General features: G+C 43.9%; 2 protein-coding genes across 3 annotated transcripts in view; one reads left to right on the forward strand and one right to left on the reverse strand.

Moving 5' to 3' along the window:
* Nucleotides 1-1,275: 1,275 nt before the first annotated feature.
* LOC120456366 lies at nt 1,276-2,269 on the reverse strand. The gene is made up of 2 exons (XM_039643179.2): nt 2,075-2,269; nt 1,276-2,002 (listed from the first exon to the last, which is right to left on the reverse strand). Exons 1-2 carry the CDS (start codon nt 2,120-2,122, stop codon nt 1,319-1,321), a joined length of 732 nt encoding a protein of 243 aa, XP_039499113.1. The 5' UTR covers nt 2,123-2,269; the 3' UTR covers nt 1,276-1,318.
* Nucleotides 2,270-4,903: 2,634 nt separating this feature from the next.
* LOC120456363 overlaps nt 4,904-14,737 on the forward strand; it is a 30,688-nt gene continuing 20,854 nt past the window's right edge. Inside the window, exon 1 of one of the 2 annotated variants that reach the window (XM_039643158.2) lies at nt 4,904-5,384. In XM_039643158.2, the coding sequence (XP_039499092.1) occupies nt 5,030-5,384 (355 nt within the window). In that variant the 5' untranslated portion in view covers nt 4,904-5,029. Of the gene's footprint in view, nt 5,385-11,244; nt 12,071-14,737 lie in introns of those variants that run through there. The other variant, XM_039643159.2, reaches the window with a different exon arrangement.

Consider the following 14,737-nt stretch of genomic DNA (forward strand, 5'->3'; position numbering starts at 1 on the left):
AAGGGTGGCTGTGATTCAGAGCCCTTTCATTCGAATTCTGCATGCAGATAAGCTCTTCGCACACACCCGTTAATTCCGTTAAACAAATGTCACTCGCCAAACAAGTCCGGCTGCCATCAAACGCCCGTCAATCACCGCAGACAATGCAATCCCGTCCAAGCAACCAACCGTCCAGGACATGAGGACGTGGCCCAATGGGCGAGGCTTTCTTAAAACTCAATTATTGGCCACCAAATGAACGCTCCAAGGCGGAATGCGATGTGACTGCGATCGACTGGCTGAAATGAAATGTCTGTATACATAATATTCGGCTTTATTGTTAACTAACTAGTTTGAAACGAACTCTGCCACTTTGTCCTTAAAACTACTGTCATATGTGTATGACTAATCTACATACAGATATTTGTATTAAACCGCATTAATAACTTTTGTCGCTGCGTACATATTCTCTTGTTTCAAATCAAAGTAAAAACATGTTTCCAGTCACAATCAGACTCTTGCTATTAAAATGTATATCTGGGGGCCTAATGTGAATTGGCGTTTTTAAGGATCTTGGCGGAATGTCTACGGACTAATGTCGGAAGGTACATAATCATGGGGGAGGTACCTATTTGAATCTATATAACCTATATCTCATCATAAATATCTATGTTTGCCATAGGATAGGATAGTTATTCTTGGCGCCGGCAATCTTAGCTGGCATCCTAGCAGGCCAGCTTCAAAGCCTCATTTGTTTTATACATAAACTTTCTTCTCACAAATAAAAAAACTATGCTAAGCACAGCAAGCAAGTTTGAACGAGTGCTTTGAAGGCCCGTCGACAACTAAGCAAGGACTCAACCCCGGTGCAGAACCTCGCTGAAAGCTGCACCACATTTTCGTGCCACATTGTAAAGCGCTAAAATTGTGTTGATTTGAAATTCATGTAATCGAAGCCAGCTAGCGGCGAAAACCTTATTGAACATGAGAAGACAATTCTACAGAAAATATAGCCAGTAGATAGACCAATGGCAAACAGCCACCCATATGGATAATTGCGTCATGTTCGGGGTTCGTGCTATATGGCCATATTTTCCGATATTGGCTGAACGTGAAAAGAAGCACCTCTACGTGGTCATGTGTCAAACGAGCTGTGCCGATCCAAGCCGCAGATAATCGTATAAACAATTGCATAAGTTCCCAGTGAGTCAGGGAACGAATCCTTTAGCCCGATTCCACTCGAACGTGGCAGCACTAAGTTAAGACCACTAGCTATGATAGGGATATATATATGATAGGGAACGATAGATAACCGCTGGCTCTCAGCCCGCTAGATTTATTAGTCCTTCCATTTCTTGTAGGACAAGGCGAACTTCTTGGGCTGCTTCGGGATGGCGCCTTTCGAGATCGAAGTAGCTGGCTTGTTGGAGGAGCCGCCCTTCTCCTTAAGATCCTGCACTGGCTGCCCCTGCTGCATCTGGACCTCCGGATAGGCTTGACCTGGCAAATGGTTATTGACCGTAAAGACAAAACTGGGCATTGGTTTGCCAGTGCGGGCGCCATTGCGGCGGTTCACCGAGTAGCGGCGGTTCGGAACTGGCTTCGGTGGCTCATCCGGGACCTCATGGGTAAAGGAATTATCACGACGCGGACGCGCCGACGGTGGGATGGGGCCACGAAGTTGCGAGTTATTACCTTCTAGCCAGAGCGCCTTGACTTCGGCATAGGTCTGGTAGTGGCACGCCCAAGTGGGCTGCGGCAGGTGAGGATAGTACTTCAGGTTGCTGGCGAAGAACGGCTCATTCGCGCTGGAAGCCACAGCGTCGTTTGGCTTCACGGCCAAGCTGGCAAATTGATGGGCCAAATCCTCGGCGGCTCGATCGGAGCGACTGAAACGCGAATAGGTCGCAGCCCTTTTCCCCTTCCGGTTGGCCTTCGCAGAACCCATGGCATGGTAGTCAACCGAACCAGATGGCACCGGCTTGGAAGAGCTCAGCAACGACGATTCGAAACTCTTGTTAATCTTCAAGGGAATACAATTTTAGCAATAGGCAAGGTTTTATGCAAAAGCGAAATTTTACACTCTTGAACCTACCCAAATGCTGGTCTGCGTCTGCAGATTCATTTCCGTTTTTGGCCTCATTATGACTTGACTTAAGAAACTCTGGATTATTTAAGTTAGGAAACAATTGACCGACTAAAGAGCGCTTCACAATTCCACTGGTCGTCGTTCTCAATCGAAATGACTCGTCCTTTTAGCTCAGCAAATAAGTGCACTTTGACGTTGACGTTTCTGGCGCAGTGTTCTTAGCAGGATTGCCTTTTCAGTGCCCAGCACTACTGGGTTCTGTACTATCAATAGGATGGCAACCCTACCTGATAGATAATAATATAAAGCCCTTCTTCATCAACCATCGATTATACATAAAGCCTTCATTGATTCGCTTTTCAAAGCTTTGTGCGTCTGTATTGTAATTAATCAGTGATTTACAAACAGTTGAGTTCTTGAGCACTCAGTTCTCGGATTGGATTGAGTTCCGCGGGAACTCAGCAAAAAGTTGGTCAGTGAGTTTGTGTGAAGGATTTACAGCACGGAGCAAAAACAAGTTTTGCAATCTCGCATTGGCCAACCTAAAAAAATGTGCCACAGTGACACCAATTCCCTTGTTTACACACACTGTTTGCATCTCTTGAGTCATTTTGGTTTTTAATATTATTGGAGCAATTATTTACATTTGTGATCTTATTTCATGTCTGGTATGAAAAATGGGTTACATTACTATGATATGTATATATACATTCACATCGCTCATCCGCCCCATCATCCTTAAGAACATGCAGGCCCACTTATAGCCAACAATTGTGCGATCCACTCTTGTCGAGCGCCAAACAGTCAGGTTCGCAACTGAAAAAGCTACTACCAAAGCTCGCTAGCCAAGTTATACGCCCAGTGGCCAGTCATTAAACAGTATTGGCTGAACAGTGTCCTTAAACACTGGATAATAGGTAAGATAGGTAAGATCCATCTGCGCTGTTGAACCATAAAACTTGCTGCAGCAAGGATAAAACTATATTAACCAGCTTTAAACCATGTTGACAAAACTCTGGCCTACCTATAAAAAACGAAAGGTTTATACCCTGGCAAATTTCCCAACACACATTTTGGACCTGCCAGGCCACTTTTAGGCCGACTCGTACAGTGGGTCGGGAGCAAATAACACGCCAATAAAACCGAAGATGAGGGCAGGTAATACCCTGCCGGAGGACTTCTTCCAGACACGCGTCAGCTTGTCCTGGAAAATCGCTTGGATTGTCCTTAAGTCAGGTCGCCTTCGGGTCGTGCCTAACTACCTGATAACTGCTGTCCGACCCGTTATCGGTCACAATGTGTTTTTAATCTCTTTTCGAAGGTCCTGCCGGACCTGAGTCCTTATAAAGGCCCTAGTGTGCGGGAGTCGATGATCAGTTGACTTCTTGAAGTGGTGTGAAAAGGACCCTTCAGCAGTGCAAAGTGCAAAGAAATATTAAAACCTAATACCACAAGTACAGCGAAAGAGATTCATTTTAAACTATCAAAGATACACAAAATTGGGTAAGACTTTGTAATATTATGTACATATATGCATGTTATTAGGCAATGATTTTCGAGGTGTAAACCACTGTGCAGCAAACAGCTGTTTGGGGTCGACGCGAACCGCTGATTGAAAGCTTCACAGCTCAGTGTCGCGCTGATAGCCGCCGAAAGAGATGGCACTAGGTGGGGTGATAAGGACAGCAGCATCAACAACGAACGGGCTCCGGGCTCCGGGCTCCGTGACCAGATGATGACACTCGAATTGGGTTAGGCGCAATTTGCGAACCTTATTCCGAATTCGAGGCATGCGTCAGCGCGCGCGCTTTTCTTTGTTCTGCGAATGCGACGTCGACTGGGGCAGCGAAAGCACTGATATGGTTGGTAATACCTCGTATCTCGCTAGCCAGCTGGGCGTATTGGGTCCACGAACAGACAACAGCCTGTCCCAAAGAAAGTGAAATAATACGCAGGCAAGCGTAGGTTATCGGTGGTGGTCAGTACCTGCAGCTCCTGACGACAAATGATTTGGCCATTATCTCCCTGAAGTTCCGCTTATAGCCCAGTGTGACGAGGTAACCGATAGTCGAGACCTATGTGGCGCTGCGTGCTCACGGTGCTCTCCTGCGCATTTGAACTCTTTGGCGCTGATATATTCTTGGAATTATGCACAAAGACTATAGACTATATGGCACTTGCATACAGCGACTGACTGGCGGCTGGCTGCGGGTTCATTCCGTTCGGAAATCAAAAGAGAGAGCGCTGCCTTCTGGCGGCTGCGACGTCGGCAGAGTCCAAAGCGGCAGCCACATTTGCTGCCAGTCCATTTTTGAGCTTCAATCATACGCGGGCACTTTGTTGTTGTTGGTCCAAGCAGTTGGGCGGTGCTCTAGCCAAACCGTTCTATACTTGATAATAATAAGAGTAATTCAAGCAAGTGGGGATTGCAGTGTGTGCTGTGCTAGCGAGAGTCGGGAGTAGATTCAGTGTGCAGATGACTGGCAAAATAGCGAGTTCCCGTTCCCAATTTGGTGGCAATTTCTCAATTTTCTTGGCCCGGGATTTACTTTCGAGTGCGCTGCGTAGATCGGTGTTTTTTCCTTTTGCTTCACACGACCAAGTGACGTCGAACGGAAAATATACGACACGACTCTTTTGCTTTTCCGCGTGGTTAATGTGCCTATTTTTTATGTGAGTGCAAGAGGCAGTGACCAGAAAATAACTCTAAACTATGCGTCTATTGCTGATGCAACCAGAAGAAATAGTGATGCAAACAGAACCGAAAGTGGCAGCCAAACACGAAACTCTCCTACGAGTAACAAGGATTTCACAGCCTCACATGTGGCAGCTAAAGAAGCAACATTAGTGTAACTAGCAGCAAAACAAACAGTAAGCAGCAGCAACAAACAAACACGGCAGCCGCAACATCAGCATTTGGAGCAACAAACATCCACACAAAGCTGCAACAGGCAGTGCAACATGCTGCTGGCGGCAATCGGAAACCAGGAAAACATGCTACCGCCCTCCGGAGCAGCAATCAAGCGAAAGACCGATCCAGAGCAACAGCAGCAACGCAAGCAGCACAGGAGCAACATCCTCAGATGCAACAACAGCAACAACAGCAGCAACAACAACATTAGCAGCAGCTGCAGCATTAACAACAGCGACAATCGACAACTTCAGCGGCAGCAGGGCAAAATGTATTACAACTCCAATTCGCGACCCTTTTGGAGGAAATGCAGATCGGCTGCCCCAACGAATCCAATGACCACAATCCCCACTAACTACGACCTGTGCAACGCAGCAGCAGTAGCAGCAGCAGCAGCAACAACATGTGAGTTTGTGATTCTTTGCCTCTTTGCTTTGCGCTGTTTTGCCTGTTTATTCAGCGTTCGCTTTTTGTTATGATGCGACTTAATCGCACGCCACACGTTTCGGCTGTACGTTCAAAAACAGCTGTGCACACTTGCAGCAGTCAGCTGATTGCCAGCCCCAAACGCACAGTGGTGCAAAGCAGCCACATATCGCTACACACATGCACACACACACTGCAAGTCCATCGGGGCTGAGAGTTTCATATTTGAAATATTCCGAACGGCCATTATAGTCACTTGTTTGCTTTTTCTACGACTGAATTCTCCAGCTTGTTATACACAACAAATTCCTGCCCCAAATGTATGCAAAACGCTTTGTGCCCATGCATTGATGACTTCGCCATTTGACAAACTTATTTGAATAAAATGTGTTCTTATCGAAGGCAATTAGTTGGCTTATCGCCGACACCTGAGGAATGCTACAGTTCCACACACAAAGCGATATGAATTTTCAAACCTGTGCATCTAGTTGAAAGTCGTCGGAAAGTGGTACCACTGTATCGACGACCAGGGTTTTCAGGGCAAATGCAAAGTGCTAAACTTGACCGGTCAAGGATGCTGCGAGGGTAAACAAAACATCACCATCATCATCATCATCATCATCGAGGCCTTTGTTGTTGTCGCTGTGAACGTCATGATGATCACATGCAGTAAATGCGCCGGCAACAACAATGAAATCAACAACAATCACAAAGGAGCGAGGGAGAGGCAACGCACTCGCGAGGTCAAAGTACGTCAATGAACTTCGCCGCCGAAAGAAAAGTTTGTTTTCGAGGTTGAATTTAATGGCAGGAGAAATGGCGAGTTTTGTTCGGCTACTGTTATTGGGTTTTGGTTTTGTTTTTGCTTCTGGTTTTTTTTCGCTTATTTTTTATTTTTTGGCAATGGCATTGGCATTGGCACAAACATCAGCAGTTTCTACTTAGCGTCCCATATCGAAAGCTCGCGAAATTAAATAAACAATAGGTTCAATGCACCTAAGACGCAGTAGAATTCAGTTTGAGAAAGCTCCCTTGATATCTGCGAAAGCTGCTCACTGCTCACTCGTTTGGCCTTCGGAACTCGGAAACGCAAATCGCATATCGCATGCAATGCACAAGCACCCGTGCTTACTAACCTTTTATTGCTTTATGAGATTCACTCAAAAGACGGCTAGTTTTTGCATCCTGGAAAAAAAAAACGCATTAAGTATACCACATGTGTGACATCACATCAAGTATACCACATGTGTGACATCAGATTAAGTATACCACACGTGTGACATCACATTAAGTATACCACACGTGTGCAAGTCTCCCTCGCACTCCCACTAGTTGACTAACAGGTATCTGATGCTCTTAAAGTAATGCGTATAAATATTCTTGCACCCAGAGGATTAACAAACGAAAAACCGACTAAAAACAAAAGTCAATAAAGACAACTTCCGGACGAGAAGTGTCAATCTGTTTCGATTTCCGCATTAATACGCCGCTGCATGCTGCACTTAATCTCAGTGTCATTTGTGGCTTTTATATGAATGTTTTCGGGATCTCTGTGGGTTTTGGGTACCTGGTAGACAAGTGGATCTCAAGATAAGCGGGGACTCCGATACCCGCCTCCCTTTCGCAAACGTGTTTGCAAACGGATCGTACACAAAAGTCGGGGCCGTATGCCAAGTGTATATATATATATAAATATATACTTGTATATCAGGGGATTACTTCCTGTGGCAGATGAACAAAGACGCTGCGAAAAGAGGCGCGGGGCATGAAAAGTGCATGAAGAGTGCGACAGACAGGAAGCGACTGCACGAAAACAATTCGCAGTTGTTCTTAATAATTATTTTTATGGCCCGTGATCATGAGCCACATTGCGTGCTGTTGGTAATTCGCAATTTATTGATCATTTGGGGGACAAGTCGCTTGCAACAGAGAAAGGGCTCCATCGCATTCAGATGAACAGCTCAGATGAACGTCGCTGCAATGAAGTTTGATTTTACGCGAAAATAACTATCTAATGGATGGCTCCGGCCCAGCGACTCGATGCCTACCCCAACAATTTCCGCCGCAGGGTGATGGGTGGTGGGAGGTGTTTGGAGGAGTGTGTTCCATGAGAAGAAAGCTGCGGTTCAATCACCCACAAACAGCTGATTCTACAAAGCCACGCGCACCCCCGTGTGGTGGCGGGGCAAGAATACCACCTCAGCGGGCTCGGCTTGTCGTAAAAGGCGACTAAAGAGTTAGCGAAGGAGCGTTTCGCAGCAACGCAACAAAAGTGGGGTTGCGATCAGGCACCACATCCTGCTCACCGAAGTAATACCTTGACTGGAAGCCCCGGTGAGCGTAGCAAGGACTGGAGAGCGTTCGGAGGTTTTTGTTTAGTACGTAGGCGTAACTCTACTTGGAGAGTTATGAATCGTGCATGCCATTCACGGACGGTGGATGGTATCTTTTGAAGATTTTATTTTCCTGCCGTATTTGTAATAAAAAAAAAAAAAAAAAAAAAAACAAAGCCACGCGCGCCAATGGATGTTGTTGGTTATCTGCGGCCAGCGGAAAGTTCATGCACCTGTGGCAGCTGCCGCCTTTGCCCGCCTGCCCCCCGCCACCCGCAACGGCCTTGAGTGTGCATCGTTGCAACAGAAGTTGTGCTGTTGTCACTTTCGCTGAGCGGCATGTGCTATATATACCACACGGACGTCGCTCTTGCCGCAAATCGCATACACTCTCTGTCGCTGTGACCGATTAAAGTGCACACGCTCTGCTGTTTGCGAGCAATAATATACTCGTACTCGTACACAATAGCAAGTGTATAAACAATGGCTAGAGCAACAATATCGGTTCGTTACACCGATAAGAGCTTTATGGGCATTTTTTCGCTTTTTGAAAGTTCAAAGTTTCCTTTGGCGGCGGGCTAAACGAGAGAGCTAAACGTGTTACACTTTCGTCTCATATCGCATGACTTGGTTAAATAATTGCATCGCCATTGATTTCAGACTGTAGTTAGAGTTAATCAGGCATTCTCTCCATAAGATGATGATTATCAGATGATTGACTTGTAAAACATTTGTTAAGCACTTCACTTACGAAACCTTACTCATATTGCAAAAATTTGTTTATTTTCAGGTGAGTAAAACCTCCTTATAACGACGAAACATAAGCATAAGTCATCACTATAACAAGTATCTACGAGTAAGTGCCATCATCCTTAAAGATATTGCCCACACAAGGTTTGCGACTTGAAATACTGGCCATAATATATAACTTAGGCAGAAGTGTGGAAAAAGGCCAAAACCACTCCGAGATTCATTTCGAAATGGCGCATTTGTGGCGAGTCTGGAATTCGAAACGAGCGCCATATATTTGTTTATATTCATAACAATATTAATATACAACTTGTTGCGTTTCGAAAACAATTAGCCCAAACTGCCATTTCGTATAAATTTGGGTCTGGCGCATAAATTAAATTGGTTTTATCCGAAAAAAAAAGTTTATTTATCATTTACTTAGGAGTTTGACATTACCAAGAAATTTGCTATCAAACCGGAGGTCTTGTTCTGATGGAATTGATATCTTAGAATAGAAAACCAAGTACTTTGTGTTGATTTGTTTCTGGAGCTTGTTTGATTTTGCTTTGCTGATTATTAAAGCGTTTCTTAACGAAGAATGGATGAATGAAAGTTTTGTAAGCCAAACAAAACTTCGATGTATTAATTCAGATTGTGGGGTTTTGCCAGGTTAGAAATGTTATTTTTCTCGGTGTAGCAGAGAGGTCGTCAACACATCCGCCGGTGGGGTGGCAAGTGGAGGACCCTCAGAAAAAACATAGGGGGTGTCTCTAGTGAGCGGGGAACCAGGTTCAATGGCCAAACCCCAAAACACACAAACCAGAAGGCAGGAGGCAGAAAGCAATAAGCCAAAACTCACTTGGCCAGATGGGTGGCAAATGGAATCGAGACGACAGACAGACGACAACAGCCCCAAGTTCAATGTTGTATGCTATACGGCGTACGGCGTCTATATAGTATATAGATCCGTGTGCATACCACGTATATTAGGGGTTGTGCAAGGCCAGGCGGCACCTAGGAGTCATTAACATCGGCCGAGGTTCGGACAACAAATGATTCGTTGAACCCAAGGAACAGATAGAAAGTGCGAGAGGGAAGGGGTGGCGAGGTCCCCAGACGGAGTTGGCCAAGACAATTGGCTTTTTTCTGGAGTGATGAAACAACCCCTGGAAATTGCACCTCTGGATTGCACATAGTAATTTGCCAAGGACACGTGTTTTGTTTCTCAAACAAAGAGCCTGATATTTTATTCAGATAGGAATTATCGCAGTGGGTGTGGCAATTATAGAAATACCCTTGCGCAAACGAAAAAAAATCAGTTTCCTTATTTAAGCTGGCTCAGTTAATGGCAATATATATCCAAGACTTCCTTTCAAGCTCCCTTAGACGTACATACAAACGTAAACTAACTAGTTTCCATTAGATTTAATGACTTCTAATGTGGTATAGCCGCTGTCACTCACCGCGCACACTTATCCATCAATAATTGAAGCGATTCCCGACGATGACATTGATAAACTTTTCTGGCTGACGTGGCCCAAAGCTTAGAGTTATTACATTAAAGGGTTGCTACGCATATTTGATAGGATCACCCAAAACCAAAACACAGCGGATCGAGCGCTTTTCCTAACCACGTCAATGGCAGTTCGCTGACGCAGTTTGTGGAAAGTTCGTACTTACATACATATGTAGTTACATATGTATGTATGTGTCTGGAAGTAATAGTTTGGGCCGACATGGGGCAAACTGGTGGGTCGTGGAGATTCAATGAGTGGGTAAGGTTAGGTGCAGACAACAAGTAAGGTACGTGCAGTAAGTGCAGTAGAATCGCAGTTTACTCGTACGTGTTTATTCGGGGCATTTGACCACCGATCCCCAACCCCCTTGCATTTGGCATACACAATTTCAATTTTATACACTTTTCGAACGGTGCAACAGCAAGGTATGCTTAGTCTTAAATTTCACTTGGTTCATCAATATGTTTGCTAAAAAATAGTCATTATAGTGAGGTTTGTTCTAAAAATATATTCATTTAATGCGGCAACTCAAACTAAAAATGCTGCAGGAGATTTAGCATCGTGCACAGCCGAACAGAAGTGGCTCACGTGCTTTTTCAGTCGCACAGTGAAATAAGTCCCCAAAAATCGAAACCTTTATTAAAGCTGAAAGCTCTCCTTACCAAAAGCCTGGGCTTAAATATCTTTGTTGAAAAGCAATTTATATGGAGAAGTTAAAAATTTATAGTTATAGGACTTGCTATATAAATTGTAGAGGAAATATATTGGTTAAGTTCCCCTGCATTTTGCCCACTGTGCGATCGGGACCGCGTGCTTTTTTGTGAGAGAGAATGGGAGACAGCTCCACTTTCTACACTGTACGAAACGGTATGTGCATTGTCATAATTTATATTGGGTCATATTTGGAAATCAAGTTTGTAACCAACAGTGCGGATGATTAATATTTTTCAACATTTTCGGAAAGCATGTTTAATTTTAAATGTTAAAAAGTCGAAAATATGTTACGATGCTCTCAATTTCGAGTTAACATTAATTGCCACACGACTGCGATTAGTGAGTGATTCATGTAATGAAGTGCAGTAGAGAGAGTGAGAGTGAGTAGAGAGAATTTCGCAATCGTGTTGAGCGAAATCCGAATGGCATGCCAAAAGACCCGTTTCTTGAGGTGTAAGACTTTTGGCGCTCTCTTCTCGTCGCTCTCATTTTTTTTTGGCGGCGACGTCGACGTCGTTCACTCGAATTTTGTTTCATTCATTTTCATTCGACGATTCGCCGTCGCCGCACACGCAGAGCATTGGCTGCGCGCTCCGCCGACACAAATAAAACCGAAAAATAAATCAAACAAAGTGCTTTTCCCACGACGCGAGTTTTCCGCGGCGGTTTTTGGCCGATTTGACTTTTTGGATATTCACCCGTTTTACTGAGCTTTTCCGTTCGAGAGTTCAAGGCGTTCTTGCGTTCCTGGCCACCGATGCAAATCAATTACGCCAGATTTGCAGTGCAAAACAATGGCGTTATTTGTGCAACAACAATTACTAACACAACGGCAGCGGCAACAACAGCAAAATCAGCAAGAGCGAAAAAAACAACAACAAAGGCAAAGGAGCAGACAGCGCAGGACATTCAGTTAGTTCCCCGAAAGGATACGGCTCAACTGCTTGTGTGCAAAAAAAGCAAAAAATTTATACCCCTAAAAATTACAAACAAAAACTGAAAAAGTGCCCAAAATCTGATATAAACGAAGATACACAGCGCATCTTGAACCGAATTAAGAAATCGCTACAGTTGCACCTGCGCAAAAGAATTGTCATCAAATCGCGATACCCGAACGCTATTCTATTTTCTAAGCTTTTTGTTTGAGTGAATTTCGAAAGTGTTAAAAGTTGAATATTCAAAAATATACAAATTGCAATTGCATACTTGAATAATTGAATAATTCATTAATTGAACCCAAAAATGGAGCAAATAACGAACTACTTCGAGCACATGGATTACGTGTCCTTCGGCGTGGTGGCTCTGCCCTGCGTCGTCATCGCCGTCTACGGATTCCTGCAGGTGGCCAGCGGCCTGGCCAAGTGCAAAAGTAAGTCCCGAATGCCAGGTGTGGCTAACCTACACCTACCACCACCTGACTCATAATCAAAAAGCGGCTCGGTGACTAAGCCAGCTGCCGCTGCCAGTGAGCCGTCGAGATGTGGCACGCAAATAACTCTTGGGTTGCGGAAAGGAATACTTTAGGTACTTAAGTCATCACGTTGAATTGTGAACCGAATTTAAAAGGATAATTTTGGGATTCTTGATACCCACACTGGGTATACGGAAGTATTGTATTGTTTCACAATTTGGCGACTGATTGATCGCTTAAGGGCATTGTTCATCGCAAGTGATACCAAATTAATTTCGCTATCTTTACGGTTTGTGGCTCGCTGTCATTGATCAAATTGCCGTGGACATTAAATGGCATTTAAACGATTTATCTAGATGTGACTGAGAAACAACAGGGTATTGTAAGCCACATCAATTGTGTCCAAGCGACCGCAAAGTTTTCCCACTTCACGGATCAATTAGCCGCAAAGTGTTGTAGAAGTACACTTCTCGAAACTGGAATCTAGATCTAGAATCTAGAACTCAACCTAATCCACTTTCGGCTGAGAAATGGAGCAGCATTGGCATTTCCAAAATATTCTCGCCTCTCGCATAATGCTTAATCATATTTGCCTTAAAGTGTTTGAGCTAGAAACAGCTGCCTGGTCTTTCCCACACTCCCCAACTGACGTATGTACATATGAACTATATATACAAAAAGCCGCAATCCAAAGCTTAAGCCGCTCGATGTGGGTTTATTATTAGCACCCGCCTCAAGTTGGGGCCGTTTGGGAATTGGGAATCGGGAAGCGGGAAACGGAAAGCGGGAAGTGGGAACCTATGGTGCTGCCTGACCTACCCCTCGCAGCTGAACGAGTGCCTGGAATGGTGGCGATAAGAACTTCACTTGCAATTAATCAGAGAGTTCCTGGGTGGGAAGTGACGGCGCAGTGGGAACTCGAAAGATATCGCCGCTCTGGACTTGGACAAGGAAGCGCAATCGAAATCAAGTTTTTGTGTCAATCTTGATATGATTTGGCTGGGTTTCTGGTTTCTTCGTTGCGAAAAGAGTGAGTGTTGTGTTTATAAACCCGATGTTTACATAATAATCGCCCGGTCCCAAATGCCCGCGAGCAACTTTCATTCGCCAAAACCAATTTGCATGGAGCTTGGTACGAAAATGACTTTAGGTTGCCTACTTTCTTTTCGGTTGAGAAAGGTCCGCCCTCGGCCATCTGCAATCGGAGATGTATATATATATATATATATATATATATGTAGCACATTTATACAATATATATACTATATACATATATTTAGTAAACATTTTCCTCTTACTCTGCTGCCGCTGCCTTCTTTCAATTTTATTTGACTTTTTCCCCAGCTATTTTCGGGGTTTCTTGCGAGTGTTTATTTCGCCTTGCTCTTGTTATTGCCGCCGCCCGCCTCCTCTGCAAATTGAGTTCATTTATTTTTACGTGTAGGCAGTAAACGAATTTCAATAAATTAGCAGAGATACGAACTGCAACGGGCCAAATTAATCAGTGGCCGAAACTTGGCTGAAATCTTTTGAATCATCGCACTTTGGACGGATACTGGCACGGGATTTCTTATATTATATTATACATATGTACTTTAGAATGAATACTTCTGGAATGTTTATTTGTATATTTCGGTTTGAAAACTATCTTTACAATAGTGCAATCCTAAATATCTTTAATTCAATAAAAGCTAAGCCACTTCAGCTAGTATCCAAGTTCAAGTGCAATGTCTTTTATCTTTATGAAGAACTTAAGTTATAGTGAATTTCGCCAAGAGACAATTGTTATTTCTTTTTATTTAATAGCTTGCTCGGATTTCTGGCGCATCAGACCAAATTTCTCGCGCAATTTGTTCTTATCAGCGGGGGACGTAATAATTTGTTAAGCTTTATGGGTTTTTTTTTTCACCGAGGTAGTTGTTTAATATGTTTTTCAATTATTTTCTTTTAGGATGGGATAGGGAACCATGACATTCCATTCACATTTCCATTTGGTATGCATTATACAGCACCGTGCCCAATCACGTTGTGTGCTATATTTTCCGGGACTTGAGAATTTGAGAATTGGTTGCAGATTTGTGATTTCTGGGCGAGACTCGAAAATCACGAAATCCCGCCGAGGCGTCATTTATAATTGTTTATTGTTTATACTATACATTTTGAATGCCAGATGTGGCGATTGAGAGCACGCCGCAAGTTCAAATCAATCATTGGGCGATTAAAGACCACGATAAGGCTAGTTTTAGTGGCTGACAGATGTGTGTTTCTAGCAATTCGGCACTCAAGGAATCAGCTAAGATGTAGTTGAAATTAAATACCCGCTCAAGTCGCTACAATAGCGTTAACTCTTTCTTAACAAATGCATTTATCACAGTCCAGAGTCGTCATAGATCCAAAGTGAGCCAATACAAATATCCCTTTAGGCTTTTATCTGCTTTCGAAAGGTTGCACGCGAACCGAGCTTGCGTGGATTTCCCCTTAAGCGTGACAGCAGTTAATCTGCCCGAGTTAGTTATACAACAATTTATGTTTATTAATCTATTAAATTGTGTCAGATGGTGTGCTTTTATTTTTAACACTTTTACCACACCATTTGCGCGACAGAGTTTCGGTATATTCGGAATT

Source organism: Drosophila santomea, chromosome X (assembly GCF_016746245.2).
Source record: "Drosophila santomea strain STO CAGO 1482 chromosome X, Prin_Dsan_1.1, whole genome shotgun sequence".
Lineage (NCBI taxonomy): Eukaryota > Metazoa > Arthropoda > Insecta > Diptera > Drosophilidae > Drosophila > Drosophila santomea.

Excerpts from the sequence above, each read along its gene's own strand:
- LOC120456366 (XM_039643179.2), bottom strand. The coding sequence starts at position 2,122 with ATGAGGCCAAAAACGGAAATGAATCTGCAGACGCAGACCAGCATTTGG. Across the intron at positions 2,003-2,074 it reads AGACGCAGACCAGCATTTGG|ATTAACAAGAGTTTCGAATC; the intron begins GTAGGTTCAAGA and ends ATTCCCTTGAAG.